The 16,284-nt window shown below is 36.8% G+C and overlaps 1 protein-coding gene across 2 annotated transcripts in view; it reads right to left on the minus strand.

Annotated features, from left to right (window-relative positions):
• PTPN12 (protein tyrosine phosphatase, non-receptor type 12) overlaps positions 1-16,284 on the minus strand; it is a 112,065-nt gene that overhangs the window by 13,397 nt on the left and 82,384 nt on the right. For both annotated transcript variants that reach the window (XM_006834359.1, XM_006834360.1), the window contains 3 exons: positions 11,156-11,222; positions 8,358-8,435; positions 8,176-8,274 (listed from right to left, as the gene is read on the minus strand). In XM_006834359.1, coding sequence (XP_006834422.1) covers positions 8,176-8,274; positions 8,358-8,435; positions 11,156-11,222 — 244 coding nt within the window. The remainder of the gene's footprint in view (positions 1-8,175; positions 8,275-8,357; positions 8,436-11,155; positions 11,223-16,284) is intronic.

The raw sequence follows: 16,284 nt of genomic DNA on the forward strand, positions 1-16,284 counted from the left end.
TCCCATCAGGAATATTCTTGAGTCTTACTGGTCACAAAGACTATTGGCACCACTGACACGGACGCTCCAGTGGGTCATCGTAACTGAGCTCAAATAGTCTTAGGTTGCATTTAGGATTGTGATACAAGAGCTATGAAATGATGATGTAAAATGCTGCCTTGAATTAACTTTAGTCTCAGGAAATGCCTCATTAGTATACACCTAATGAGGTTATACAAGTTCTGGGCCAGAAGACAGGACTAGTTTTTACCATGGCCAACATCTCAAATAATTTTAGAAAAATAGCCATTTCTGCATATGTTGGGATCAATTCAAGGAAACTACAAATTACAAGTGCACCTTTTCAATCAGACGCACTTCCTTACAAAATCCATGGTAGCAGTCTTTTTTTTTTTTTTGGTCTTTATAATTGTTACTTGCCAGTGTTCTTTTTACATGTTGCAGTTGTTGGTAAGTGCTGTTGAGTCGGTTCTGACCCACAGTGACCCTGGTAAAGGATTTCAATCTGCTAAGCTTGAACCGCCTACCTTGCAGTTCAAATTGATCTTGCAGTCTAGCGCATTTACCCACAGTGCCACCAAGTCGGTTCCGACCTATAGGGTACTTGTATAGGGTTTCCAAGAAGCAGCTGGTGAGCTTGAACCACTTTCCTTGCAGTTCAAATAGCTTTGTAGTCTGGCATTATTAACCCACAGCGCCACACCAGGACTCCTCTTCAGTGGTGGTTATGTGCTGTGGTGTCAGTTCCGACTCATAGCAACCCTGTACAGGATTTCCGAGGCTGTAAATCTTTATGGGAGCAGAAAGCATCATCTTTCTTCCAACGGTATCTCCAAATAATGATTTTAACTTCCTGGCCAGTTCTAAAGAGCCCTGTCTTCTGATATAGAATCAGAAGAGATGTACATATTTTATTACTAGATTCCAGCTAGAACAACAGCTTATTGGTGTGGCATTGTAGAATAAGCAATGGAATGCTAACCGCAAAATTGGCGGTTCAAACCCAGCATCTACTCCTTAGACACCCTGTGACTGACACTGTGAGTCGGAGCCGATTTGACGGCACTTAACAAACAGGTAATATGCTCCCATAGATGTCTAGGAAAATATGTAGGCAGTTCAATTCTATCCTATGGAGTCCTGGTGTGTGCAATGTAGGTATGAACTGCAAGGCTGGCTATTCAAATCCAACAGCTGCTCTTTAAAAATCCTATCTAGGGTTGCTATGAGTTGGAACTGACACAGGGACACTTTACAAACTCTATCCCACAGGGTCACTACGAATAGGAATCAATTTAGTGAACACACAAACTCAATACTAGAAGGATAGCGTTATATATGATGAGACTGGAAACTTTTACCTTTTAATTAAGTCACCTACCATGGCACATCACCACCACCACCACCACCACAATGAAGTCCTGGTGTGGTGCTACAGGATAATGCACTGGACCACAAAGTCAGTTTGAATCACAAGGTTGGCAGTTCAAACCCACCAGCCACTCCTTGGAAACCCTATAGAGGGTCACTAAGAGTCAGAACTGACTGGACAGCATGTAACAACAGCATCACCATAATGGAGACATTTATTGCACAGTATTTTATATAACTAGGGGGACCGTATAAGTTATTGTGAAAATCAGGGCTCTTTAGCAGGAAAAACAAAAAAGAAAAAAAAGGTGGGGGTATGTGACACACTAGTATTAGAACTAGACAAGCAACTATAAACTGGTACTTGTTGTTGTTGTTGTTATGTGCTGTGGAGTTGATTCCGACTCATAGCGACCTTGTACATGGTTTCTGAGGCTGTAAATCTTTACAGGAGCAGAATGCCTCATCTTTCTCCAGTGGAACAGCTGGTAGTTTCGAACTGCTGACCTTGCAGTTTGTAGCCCGATTCGTAACCATTACGCTACCAAAGCTCCTTATAAACTGGTACTATTCAGGCAAAATATAGTATTTGGTTAGCTTAGCTTTACATCCTCAGAGACCACTAGAATTTAGACTGTTTGTACCATGTAGATATACCTCTGGCATACAAATGGTTCAAGTACTAGTGGTTTTCATTAGTTACACACTGCTGTTGTTGTTCAGTGTCATCAGTTCCGACTCATAGCAATCTTTAAGGGTGTACATCTTTAAGAGAGCAGAAAGCCTCATCTTTCTCCTGCAGAGCAGCTGGTAGGCTTGAACTGTCGGCCTTGTAGTTTGCAATCCAGTGCTTATCATACAGAGCCTGTACAGAGTGCTTCCCATTGTTGCACATTACATTCCCATAAAACACTCATTAATATTTGTGTATCAATATCAATAAAGAGTCCCATTAAATAGCTTAAATAAAATTATTATGGGTGAAGGATAATGTGTTGGACTGCAAGGTCAGTTTGAACCACAAGGCTAGCGGTTCAAATTCAGTAGCCACTCCTCAGAAATTCTGACTCCACAACACTTAACAACAACATATGAAACTGTTCTATTAAATTGCGTTCTTTCTTACAAAGTGCAGCTTAAAAAGAAAAACAAAACTACAATGTAAAAACAGTCTTGTGTCATATTGGGGCAGGTTTTGCTGCCAAATTAACATAGTGCCAAATTGATGAAATATATTAACCTTAGGTTTTCACAACATTCTAGATTTCTGAATTGTTGATAAAGCATTGCAGACTTCCATGTAAAATACACTAAACTAAATCAGTACAAGACAGAAGAAAAAAAAATGTAAAGGACATGGTACTTAACTTTAAGAAATATATAGTCTAGTAAGATCACTAAACATAAAAAGTAAAAGAATCAAGTCATGTTGCTAGTTGTCATCCAGTTGTTTCTGACTTATGGCAACCTTATGCATAAAAAACATCACTGATCTTGCTAATCATCAGATCCTCCAAAACATTGCCAAGTTTGACCCCATGGTTGCTGCCACGTGCCAATCCATGTGGTGGAAGATTTCTTTTCTTTTCCACTGACCCTCCACTTCATCACACATGGTGTCCTTTTCTAACAACTAGTCTCTCCTAATGATGTGTTCAAAGTAAAAAAGAAGTAGTATCACCATCCTTGCTTCTCGGGAGCACTCTGGCTGTACTTCTTCAAGACCGATTCTGTTGTTCTTTAACAGTGCATCGTATAGCCAGCATCACAATTCAAATGTATCAATTTCTTCTTCTTCTCTTCTTCTTTTTTTTCTGGTCTTCCTTTTTCACTGTCTAGCTTTCACATACATGAGGCATATGAAAAAAATCACGATGTGGGTCAGGTGCACCATAGGCCTCAAAGTGACATTTTGCTTTTTAACTCTTTAAAGAGGTCTTTTTCAGCATATCTACCCAATACAATACATAGTTCTTGATTGCAGTTTCCATGGGAGTTGATTGTAGATCCAAGTAAAATGAAATCCTTGACAACGTTGCCGTTTCCTTGGTTTATAATAATGGTTTATAATAATTGGTCAACTTATAGTCGTGAGTATTTCTGTTTAATGTTGAGGTATAATCCACAATGAAGACTCTAGTCTTTGATTATTCAGTAAGTGCTTCAAATTGTCTTCACTTTTAGTAAGGTATCATCCTCATGCTGCAGACTGTTAAATAGATGGTGGCAGCAGAAGAGCCTTCCATTAAGATGGAGGACTAGGCAGGCATTCTCGTTATACAACCCTTGTACAATAAAGAAACAGGACACCATATGCAACAGACACAGAAAATAATCCCGGAACCGTGCGCTTCAAAGGACAGACTAGAGAAGTGGATTAAATAACTGCTGAGATTTGCATTGGGCAAATCTGCTGCACAGGAACTTTTTGAAGTATTGAAGAGCACAGATGTCAGCTTGAGGACTAAGATGCGCCTGACCCAAGCCATGGTATTTTCAATAACCTCATATGGATGCGAAAGCTGGACAGTGAATAAGGAAAATCGTAGAAGAATTGATGCCTTTGAGTTGTGGTGTTGGAGGAGAATACTGAAAGTGCCATGGACTGCCAAAAGAACCAATAGATCTGTTTTTGGAAGAAGTGCAACCAGAGTGCTCCTTGGAGGCCAAGATGGCTAAGCTTCGTCTCTCATACTTTGGACATATTGTCAGGAGGGAACAGTCGCTGGAGAAAGATGTCATGCTGGGTAAGATGGAGGGTCAGAGAAAAAGAGGAAGACCCCCAATGAGATGATCAGCCAGATGGCATCATTGATGGCGTCAAGTGTGGCAGCGGTGGTGGGGTTGGCCCAGGATCAGACACTGTTTCGTTCTGCTGTGCATGGGGTTGCTACGAGTCAGTTCTGACTCCATGGCAACTTACAACAACAACAACAAACTGAGCTGTACAAATGGAGAATGGAAAATAGTGTACAGGTTTCCATTCTCTGACCACACACACTACCAGGAGACAGCTGGTGGGAGTCTAAGAAGGCGCCAACACACAATCATCAATTAAACACAAATACAACTTAACCGCCCCCCCACACACACAAATACAACTAGATCACAATGTCTCAGAGGTAAAAGAAGATTTTAGTTCACACAAAGAAACAAGAAAGAATGTTTCAAACAAATGATCAAGATGCAGAGTCATAAAATGTTTCTAAGGAAGAAAAGGTAATGGAACTACCTGAGAATGAACACAAAAGAATAACATTTAAGTACTGCTAATGGACTGACAGGAAGAAAGACAGAGGAAAGCAAGAACAGACAAGACAAAATAAATAAAAAAACTTGAAACAATATAAAACCTGCAAATAGAAATCCGTAAGATTAATAATACTAAGACCCATTTAGTGTGCCTAGTTATTATCCTGCAAATATTTATAGTCTTGGAAACCCTAGACAGGGTCATCTGAGTTGGAACTGACTCTATGGCTCACAATCACCATAATCCCCAAGTACAAAACATTGTATAAGAGAGTAGTTGGAAATAACCACTTATCTACTAGTGAGTATTGAGTGCCAGCTCATCTCACACAATGTATGAATTTTCCCTCCTGTATACTTTAGTCATCTGTAAACCTTTGACATTTAGACAGAAATACTCTATGAAAAAATTATAAGCCTAGTGTGAATTTCAGGCATTTAAATTTATGGAATAAACCCTAAAAAAAAGCCAGATAATGGGAAAACTGAAATGAGAGCATGCAACATTTAGAGAAACCATTTTCTGGAGATTATTTGAATACAATTTAAAGACTTTTAAATAGATAACTACGGCTACTGCATTAAAAGAAAGCAATTTTCATTTCTATATTGTAAGTAAACAGTAGTCTAAAATATCTTTGATTTCTAAAATACAAAAATCTTAACTTTGAGATCAATTTTAGGTTTATGGAATGAAATGGAAATATAAAAAAAAAATGTATAGCCTATTCAGCTTTTTGAAATATTAAACAAGTTTCAGTTCAGGTAAAATTATGCAAGATAATATATAAACATTCTATTCTTTGTTATAAAACATTAGCTAAATTCAGCATAGGTTTTAATAATCTAAAGGGGAAAAAAGGTGGTAATGTATAAGGTCTGTTTGTGCATTGTCCCCTGTGTTTCAAAACTTGAAGCTGTATGTGAAAATCAATGTGGACTAGGAACTGAGGGACGGCAATGCCCAGTCTGACCCAAGGCTGTATAAACTGTGCAGTGCTCAGCAGGCTTTATATAATCTATTAGTGAGAAACTTAACTACTTAACAATGAAATAAAGGGAGCTTTTTCTTTCAAAGGGGAAAAAAAAAAACCACCTTGATTTTTTTTTTTTTAAAGGCTCTACCTAGTTCCTACAATCACAATGACCTATGATACATCATTGTAAAGCATTGAGATCAGCATTCGGTAACAAATCTCTCATTTGGGAAAGAAATTTCAAACAAATGGAAATAACAAAACTGTCTATAAAGGGGAAAAGGAAAACAGAAATTACACCTTTGCCACACTTTTCCTCACCCTACTTTAGTTATTGTAACTAAACTTATGTGACTGCTATTGTAGGATAGTAGTAAAGACATAAAGAACTTCTACCTTTAGTAACAAAGTGATTATACAGAAGGAGAAAATATACTCGAAAAAGAAATGGTCAGAAGGTAGGCACAGAAATATGATCCATCAAAAGACAGTATTTTCATTAGGCCCAAAATTTAAATATCCAGTAGGATCTTTTAGCCAGAAAATGAAAATGACATTGAGTTACAACATGACACAAAGGGGCTTAATTTTGGCCATATAATCATATGCTTAATTTAAAACTATGTACACAAATAAGGAGTTCTAGTGTGGCGCTGTGGGTTAATGCACAGGACTGCAAAGTCAGTTTGAACCACAAGGTCAGCGGTTCAAGCCCACCAGCTGCTCCTAGGAAACCCTGTATGGGGTTGCTATGGGTCGGAACTGAAACGACAGCAGTTAACAGCAACAACAATACAAATTACTGTAAACTTCTTATTATCATGACAAAGAACAAAATAGAATCTTGTAGAAACAACTCAGGCAGTGGTGGAAGGGAAGAAGAGAGAGAACAAAAGTTATTTTAAAAAATAATAATTTATATAATAGAAATAATAAAAATTATATGATTTCTGGCACAAGGTTCACTTTTAAAATCATTTTTTAAATTTAGATTGTTTAACTTGTATGGAATCATATAAACATCCATCATAAAAAAGAGATGAAGAAGCAGAGAAAGTTAGTAAAAGCCAGTTTAAATAATAATAATTGTTTATGGAAATTCTCATATCAAGCACAACACAGGATGACAATTAAAAACTAACAACAGGTTGTTGTTAAGTGCCATCAAGTCGTAAGTGTCGCTTAATTATGATCAGGCAATGTACGATCACGTATCCGTACATCCAAGGTCCGGTCCCATAAACAGTTCTCCTTCTGTTTTTTATTTCTCTCCTAAAGGTTCTAAGGAGTCCTGATGTGACTCTGTGGGATAATGGAGTGGACCAGGACCACTGCAACACTGGAAGTTCAAACTCACCAGTTGTTCATCGGAAACCCTATCTAGAACCCCTATGACTCCGAACCAACTCAACGGCACTTAACAATAACAATGGGTTTAAAGATTCCTGGTGTGGTGCTAAAGGATAAGCACTGGACTCCAAACCACAAGGTTGGTGATTCAATCCCACCAGCCACTTCTTGGAAACCCTATACAGGGTCAGTCCCTCACTCTTAGTTGGAAATAACAACTTGACGGCACTTAACAATAGTTTTAAAGCTCCCAAACCCTCAGAGTCAATGAGCTCCAGGGCACATCTCAATCCTCACAAGGTTGCCTCTGCTTTCCCAGCCTCCTTTTAGTCCCAAGGCAGGGTGGAGCCCAGGTGGCACTGAAGGATAAGCATGGGACTGCTAACCATAGATGGGTTCCAATTCATGGGAGAAAGATGAGGCTGTATGCTTCAGTAAAAATTTACAGGCTGTAGCGTAGTGGTTACGAATTGGGCTGTGAACCGCAAGGTCAGCCGTTTGAAACTACCAGCTGCTCCGCAGGAGAAAGGTGAGGCGTTCTGCTCCCGTAAAGATGAACAGCCTCAGAAACCCTGTGCAGGGTCGCTATGAGTTGGAACCGACTCCACGGCACACAACAACAACAACAACAACAACAAGTCATAACTGACTCTATGGGATTGGGTTTATGGCCACTGGCAACACCAGCAGTGCTGGGGTATCGGCAGTCTCTCAACTCTGGGAAGCTGTAGTCAGGGCTGCCACTGCCGTCTATGCTCTGGTACCTGCACACCTGGTCACTCGGGCCACCTCTCCGCTTTTCAGCAAATCCCAATCTGGCTACCAACACAGTTGCACACCTGGCAAGGCCAGCCTCTGGTATCCAGTGGATTACAGCTCTCTGGATTTGTCTAGCAGATGGCCATAAGGTTTCAAGGCGCTACGAATTATATGGAGTCCTGGTGTGGTGCTGTGGGTTAATGTGCTGGATTGCAAAATTGGTTAGAGCCATAAGGTCAATGGTTCAAGCTCACCAACCACTCCTCACAGTATTGCTACGTAACCGACTCGATGGCACTTAACAACAACAAATTATATGGGGATTGCCTATTTATAACAATTTGGTGTTCATAAAACATCCAAATTGCATAACATCCTATCCTACTTCACAGAATGTATTGTGGATGTTAAGTGACACATACCTATATTCTATTATGGTAAAAGTTAGTAAGCCAAGAACACCTACCACTCCATCAGCAATTTTCTGGACTCCATGAATTTCATATAGTTGTAGCTGTTTTTCAAATAGTTGGGCTATAGCTCTATGAACAAGCTCATATTGCTCCTATTAGGGAGATGAAATGATAAAAGATATTTTAAAAAGACAACATTTATAAAAATGTATTTTAGAAACGGAAACAACTATACCTTTGTTTGTACTGCAGAATGCCTTTGTGTTCTCATTTCTTGTATTAAATTAAATACATTAAATTCCTCTGGTATTTTCTAAAACAAAGAAATTTAACAAACTTTGGTCAAGTGTGCAGATAACATAAAATAGCCTACATCTTTTCATGCACTTGTACACCTTATTTATATACCTGCTGGATAACTACAAACATATTTATTCAGCACCCAAAATAGATCTACCCAAGAATGAGATCAGTGCAGTGAGAATAAAGAAAACTAGTATAACTCTGAAGAGACCCTAACACAGCAGAGTAGAACTGCTCCTTAGGGTTTCCAAGGCTATAAATCTTGCTGGGAGCAGAAAGCCTCATCTTTATCCCTTGGGGTGGGCTAGTGGTTTTGAACCACTGGCTTTGTGATTACTAGACTCAATGCTTAACCCACTATGCCACCAGGGCTCCTATATATAGATAGACAAGACAGATTAAACAGATGACCTGTTCGAGGAGTTATTTTAAATGTGATGTGGATAAAGTCTAGGTCAGAAAGGAGCAAAAGATACTCAGAGGAGAAGAGAAGGATACTCAGGAATCAGACTGCAACCATACGGGTCTCCAGGATAAGAATCAGTTAAAGAGCACTGGGTAAAAATACAGGTCCCTCAGCTCCATTCCTGGAAATGAACTGTGAAACAAGCTAAAACAATTCTTTGTCCACTTGGGACTGGAACTACTGTAACAGGCAACTTTGACATGAGCAATCTGTTACGTAGACAACTTTGTGCATGAGGAGATGCAGGTCTCATTGGAGAAGAAACTGGTAGTAGGATGGGAACAGATTTCAGGGATATTTCTGAGGTCAAACTATGAGAATTAGGTGCTCAGCAACATTTAAGAGTGATAAATATTGAAAAGTTGAGAACGAATCCAAGTTTTATTGTTCAGAACACTTATTTTCTTTTAAAAACACTAGGAGATTTTAATTTAGTTTTAACTTAAGGTCTAAGATTATAATTACATATGTCAAACTCAATCAAATGGCTGCTATGCTTAAAATACACAACTTTAGAAGTGACCAGATATTCACTTTGTTTGCTGGCATTCATCTAAGTGCCATTTTCTCATCCTTATTTGTAATTTTTGACTTTCATGTTATAATGTGGTAGAATCCTAGTTACATTTTAACTACTTAAAATTTTTCATTTGAATATTGCTGTTATTGTTAAGTGCCATCGAGTCAGTTCCGACACATACCATCCTGTATAGTGTTTCTAAGGAGCAGCTGGAAGGTTTGAACCACCAACCTTGTGGTTAGCAGTCCAGTGCTTATCCTACAGTGCCACACCAGGACACCATTTGAGTACTGCTGATGTTGTTAAATGCCTTGAGAGTTGGTACTGACTCATAGTGACCCTGTATATGTACACTTGAACTATTGACCTTGAGGTTCTCAATCCAATGCTGACCTAGACTTTATCCACATCAAACTTAAAATAACTCCCCAAACAGGTCATCAAGCTAAAATTTAGCCCCATAAAGTTTTAAGTGAAAACATAAAAATCAAACAGTTTCTAACAAAAAAGGAAAACAAAAAAAAGAAAGATGGCAGGGGAAAAAGAACGAAAGGAGGCAAAACAAGTAAGAACCTACACACTGATTCTAAACCCATGGCCATGATTGAGTCCAAACTCATAGAGACTTTATAGGACACAGCAGAACTGCCGCACAGGGGCTCCAAGGCTATAAACCTTTATGGACGCAGACTGTCACATCGTTCTCCCACAGAGGTGGTGGGTTTAAACCGCCAACTGTTTGGTTGGCAGCTGAGTGCTTTAACCACTGCACTGACTGACATGGCTCCTTAAACATTTAATCCTATTTTATATAAGACAAAGATTAACAAATACACTTAACAATCAAGCAATGAAGAATTAAAAATTCCTCCCTAATAATCAGTATATTAACCAAAGCTACAGAGTGAGAATACTTGTGTTTTTCACATATGTAATCAGGACTGCGTCTTACTTATCTTTATATTCTCCAGAGTATCAAACACAATTTCTTGGAAATAATAGTAGCAGTAGTAAATAATAACAACAAAGGTAACACGGTGCTGTATGTAAGAAGGGCTCAACTACAAGGTCGGCGGTTTAAACTCACCAGATGCTCCTTGGAAACCGTATACAAGGTTGCTATGAGTAGGAACCAACTCAACGGCACTTAACAACGATAACAACATGAGCATTTACTACATGCCATACATTATTGAGAACTTTAATTTAAGTTGTTTAATTCTTATGACTACCCTGGAGTTATTATTATTATGAGTCTAGATGAAGAAATTGAAGTCCAATGAAATTAAGCAATTTTACTAAAGTTACACAATTATTAAGTGATACAGCCAGAATTTTAACATAGCTAGCTTAGTTCCAGGGTGGCACTGTTAATCACTAAATTAAAATGTCTTCAGTTGACATAAATATTTATTGAACTGAATACAGTTATAGCTAGAATAAATAAGAAAGGCAATGAGAATTCTATATTTGGAAGTTAAAAAAAAAAAAAAATCAATTAAAGGTCTACAACCCTAATACAGGTATTCATTTACCTCGAAAAAATATCTGACACCCTAGGCCTGCTACGCAACGAGTCATATCAAGGTAATATATATCATTTGTACTTCTGGACTACAACCTTAATTTCTTACATAGCAAAGCTACTTCTAAAAAATTAACACATATAATGAAATATAATGCAGTAAATTAAGCTTGAAAAGTCATAAATTGTTTGGATAGACTACACAAAAATTATTCTTACCCCAGCTTTTAGTAAATTCCATGTATAGTCTATGGCACAAATGGCACCTGTTCTTCCACAACCTGCACTATAAAGTTTGAAGAAATAATTTTATTTTTGCAATAAAAGAGCTATACGATACATGAAAATGGACATGTTAATAATCAGAAGTAAAATTAAGAGATTTGGCAAAACTCTTATTTAGTAAATAAGATGCAACATAAAATGTGCACAGTAAACATCTTTAAGTATTTATATATTTTAAGGAATTTCTAAGAGTGAATGAACAATTAAAAGACTCTGGGAAATTCCGTAAAATAAGGAATAAAAGAATACTGGTTAATGTTTGTCAAGATCAGGACAACCAGAGATCTAAATTTACCACTTTGAAAATTTTATCTAAATAGTAATATTTTACACAGAACATATCTTACAGAGGACATTTATTCTATATTAATTATGACTGTGGAGGAAGAAAAGGCATTAATTCAATCTGCAAAAGGTTATAGTAAATATGGAGAATTCTGGAAGTCCTAGAAATGGGTTTAAATACTAGCAGTGATTTCAACAGAAGAACAAAGGCAACTGACAAACTGTCTGCCAAAGAACTAACAGAAGCTGTAAGACATAAAGGAAACTAACACTGGTGGTTTATTAAAAAGCAGAGCTAAAATATTTATTCAGAAAAGAAAACAAAACCTGATTCTCAATAGCAGAAGAGACTTAAGCACTTTAAGACTGCGAATCAAACAAGCAAGCAAAAAGCTAACAAAATATTGGGAAGGCTATGGGGAAATGGTGGTGGTGGTGGTGGTGTGCTAAGGCTGTACATCTTTACAGGCACAGAAAACTTCATCTTTCTTCCATGGAACAGCTGGTCATTTCCAACTGCTGATCTCGAGATTAGCAGAACGACTCATTATAGGCAGCCCCATAGAGTACTGGAGGTAAGATTAACTGGAATTAATTTTCTAGGTAACAAATTTTAAACACACGAGAAAATTTATGTGAACAATTAAAGATACTGTTATCACCATGGGAAGGAAAAAAAAAAAAAAGAGCAGCTGTTTATTGCATATCTGGAAATGTTTGGAAGTATTCGTAGTTTGCTAAACATATAACCCAAAATTTTCTCTTAAAAGTAAGGTACATGTAACTTAGAATTCTGTTTTTAAAGTTCTAAATTATAAACATAAATTTATTTTTAACAGTTTATACATTTGCCAAGTCTATACAACAAACATTTCTAAAATTTTAGAATAAGTAGGCCAAAATAAAATATAGTTTTTATAATAAAATATAAAACAATATAATATTGCAAAGACATAGACAATTAATCCAGTGCAATACAATGGAAAGTTCAGAAACATATTTTAGTGTATCTATTTATTTAAATCTCTTTATAATACATAATGGCTTCTCTAATCAGAAAGGATAGCCTGAGTCACTCAGTAAATAGTACCAGAAAATCAAGTTTTTGATGAAAAACAACAACTTGGTCTTTACTTTACACATTTATCCATAATAAAAGTCCAGCTGGATTAAAAATTATAAAGTTAAAAAACACAAACAAACCATGCCTGTAAAAGTACTAAAAAATCAGGCAAAGATTTATGTATTATTATCTAAGGGAAGGATGTTCTAAGCGTATTTCAATGGACAGAAGCCACAAGTGAAGAGACTCCCATCTGACTACATATCCAATGTAAAAATTATGCACGGCAAAACGTTAAGTAGAAAAACCACAGAATATATTGTGTAACATATGACTAAAAGTTAATATCTTCAATACAAAGGAATTCTTATAATTTATATGAATGTCTGCAATAAAACAATTTTCAAAGTATACAAGTTTTACAAAATACAAATAACCTAGCAAAAAGCAAGCCAAAAGATAATACACAATATTTGGAAGGCATGGAGCAATAGGTACGCCCATATACTGCTGGAGAGTCCTGGTATGGTACTGTAAGATAAGCACTGGACTACTAACCACAAGGTTGGCAGTTCAAACTCACAAGCCATTCTTTGAAAACCACATACGGGGTCATTATGACTCGGTACCAACTTGACAGCACTTAACAACAACACATATTGCTGGTTGACGCATTAACTGGCACCGGTTACCATTTCTGGATAACAAATTTCAAAATATGGATTGAAAGTATAAGAAAGTTCATCTAGAAATTATGATCTAAGATAGCTAAACTAATAAAACAATTAGAGATGTGCTCAAAGATTCCAGTGGTCACAGTTTAAACACTGTTTAAAACAGTTGAAAATAGACAAGTTGGGGATGAATAATACATTAAATGCCAAAGAATGGAGATGAAAAATATACAGTATGGTGCAGTCATAGTGCATCAAAGAATAATATTTATATAACCTAGGAAGATGTCATGGTATACTAAATAGAGGAACAGTCTTTTTAAAAAAATTTATAATACACACACACACAGAAACCTAAAGGATGTAAAGATTTTAACAATGGTCATGTCTAGTGGAATTATAAGTGAGTTCAATTTCTTTTTGTATATATTTTTCTAAATTGCTTTTTTTATTTTTTAAAATAGAACACTCCTTAATAGAATGGATTTATGAATTATGCTCACTGGCCTGACAACAGGAATAGAACAGGAATCAATTTCAACTAACTTGTAAAGAAGTCAAAGCAATTTCTTTATCATTTAATTCTACAATTTACATGTAGTTTCTGTTTTTTTTTTTCCTTTTTAACCAGATGACTAATGGTTTATTATTAGTGGCAGAAAAAATGTAAACCACTAACAAAATTGTGTTTAATAATTAATACATCTTTATCAGTATATCACTTTTGTGACCCATAAGTTAAAAAGCAACCTTTTCACTCACTAATACAGGCATTATAATCAGATCAGTTGGATAAGCCATCTTCAGTGTTCTATCTCCACTAACAAACACAAACCCTATTTATCTTTTTATTAACCAGTAAAAGTGGTAAGTCTGAAAAAATTTTATTTACTCTTTAAAAGTAATGTGAATATGGAGCGAGCGTGCCTGAGGGAGCCAGCATTCACCGAAGACCCACCTGAAAGAGGGATGTCATCTGCATCTCCATGGAGGCCCCCCCCACCAACATTTAATATTTTCTTAACTAATTCAATTTTGTGAAAAAGAGGACAACCTTCCTCAAGATGGACTGACACACTGGCTACCAGAATGGTCTCAGACACAGCAATGACTAAGCTGGCACAGGACTAGGACCAGGACCAGGCAGTGTTTCCTTTTATTATACATAGGTCACTATGAGGAAGACCCAGGAAGACCCAACTAGATGGTACCTAACAACAATTCAATTTTTCTTTATAGTATCCCTGCCAATTGAATTAATAATATAAATTTAACTTTAAAAAAATTAAAGTCAAAATAGCAATGATACTTTTTCTTTGTTTAGCACACTGCTGGTAAAATAACTTTATTTCCTCTTTGGGTTTCTAGGATGGCTTTTAATTTTAGAGGATACTTAAGAATAGCCTTTTTAAAGTTTAAATACTCTTTTATGTTTCAAAAGAGAGCAATAATGAATTACTTGATAAAAACTATAGGTAGTAGTCTACAGGCCACCTGGAAGAGAGGATGTGTATGATAAGGTAAGGAGAAGAAACATTCGATATTTAAAGATACAGGAATTACATATGACTGACACGGGTTTGAACTTGGAGGGCCCACTTATACACAGGCTGTTTTCCTGTTGCTATTGTAGTGAGCTCTAGTGTCGTGAGCATTCGCTTAAAACACCATGTGATGCTGATCATCTCCCTGTGAGCAGTCTGTCTCTCCAGCACTATGGATTGCTCCAGAATACAAGGCTTTTTGATTAAGTAGGTTGGCACCCCTAAACCCCCCACTGTCCAATGACCAGAAGAGGTACTCTTCATTTCCCTGGCCTGAGAAGAAAACTGAAGGACTTCTTCTCAAGTGGAATGGTTCCCTTGCTCTTCATTACAAACAGGACAGATGGTTTATAAGGTGGAGAAATGGAACAGATAACAGGAATAATCTAACCCATTAGAATAAGATCAGCTAGTTATTTTAAATGGATTTATCTTAGATAACATAAAGTATAAAATTCTCTCTTGTCTCCCTCTGGAAATACCGAATTGACAATTGCAAGAATTAATAATCTCATATAATCAACTCCAAAATCAGTGTCAGGGCCTACAGGTTTTTCTACAGGTAAAAATGACTAGTTATGTGAAGACTAACTGAAACAGAAACAACATTTGAATACATAAAAAACTGCTATAGGGCAATTTAAAGAAGATGCATCTATACTCAGTTCTGAATTTCCACAAACTTTTTGAAGGTAAATGTGTATCAATAGTTTATATTATCTATTAAAACACTAACTTCTTTTTCTATATAGAGCTTAGGAACTGTCAATGATATGATTTCAGGATTTGATATGTGGTGGATGTAAATGTGGGAATGCTGTTCCTCAATGCAATGCAAGCTCAGTGTTTGCTCAAGGAATGAAACATTAAGTTTTCATCAATTTTAAATTACATTTCACTTATAATCAGCAGTGATTTAAAAGGTTTTTTTAAATGTATATAATAGTATTTTATAACTGATGGCATTCTGAATAAAGTAATTTATTTTTGTGCTCTAAAACAAGCTTCAATCTCCCTAGGAAAGAATAATAATTGTTCCTAAAATAATGCTTGGTCTTCAGAATATGTTCACATAAAAATACTTTCCCTGTGTGACTTTTTAAATTAACACAAAGAAAATGCTACTACAGTGCTGCTGTGTGCCATTGAGTCAGTTCTGACATGTTAACAACCCTGGGTAGGATTTCTGAGTGGCTGATGGGTTTGAACCACAGACCTTGTGGTTAGTGGTCCCATGCTTATCCTACAGCTCCACATGTTGGCTTTAGACAATGAAGTATGATGGACATATGGTGAGACTATATACGCTACTACTAAGGAGCTCTGGTAGTGTAGTGGTTACGTATCAGCTGCTAACCTCAGGGTCAGCAGGCCGAAACCACCAGCTGTTCTGCGGGAGAAAGATGATGCTTTCTGCTCCTGTAAAGATTTACAGACTTGGAAACCCTATGCAGGGTCGCTATGAGTTGGAACGACTCCATAGCACATAACCACCAC

The sequence above is a fragment of the Chrysochloris asiatica genome, unplaced genomic scaffold (assembly GCF_000296735.1).
Source record: "Chrysochloris asiatica unplaced genomic scaffold, ChrAsi1.0 scaffold00010, whole genome shotgun sequence".
Taxonomy (NCBI): Eukaryota; Metazoa; Chordata; class Mammalia; order Afrosoricida; family Chrysochloridae; genus Chrysochloris; species Chrysochloris asiatica.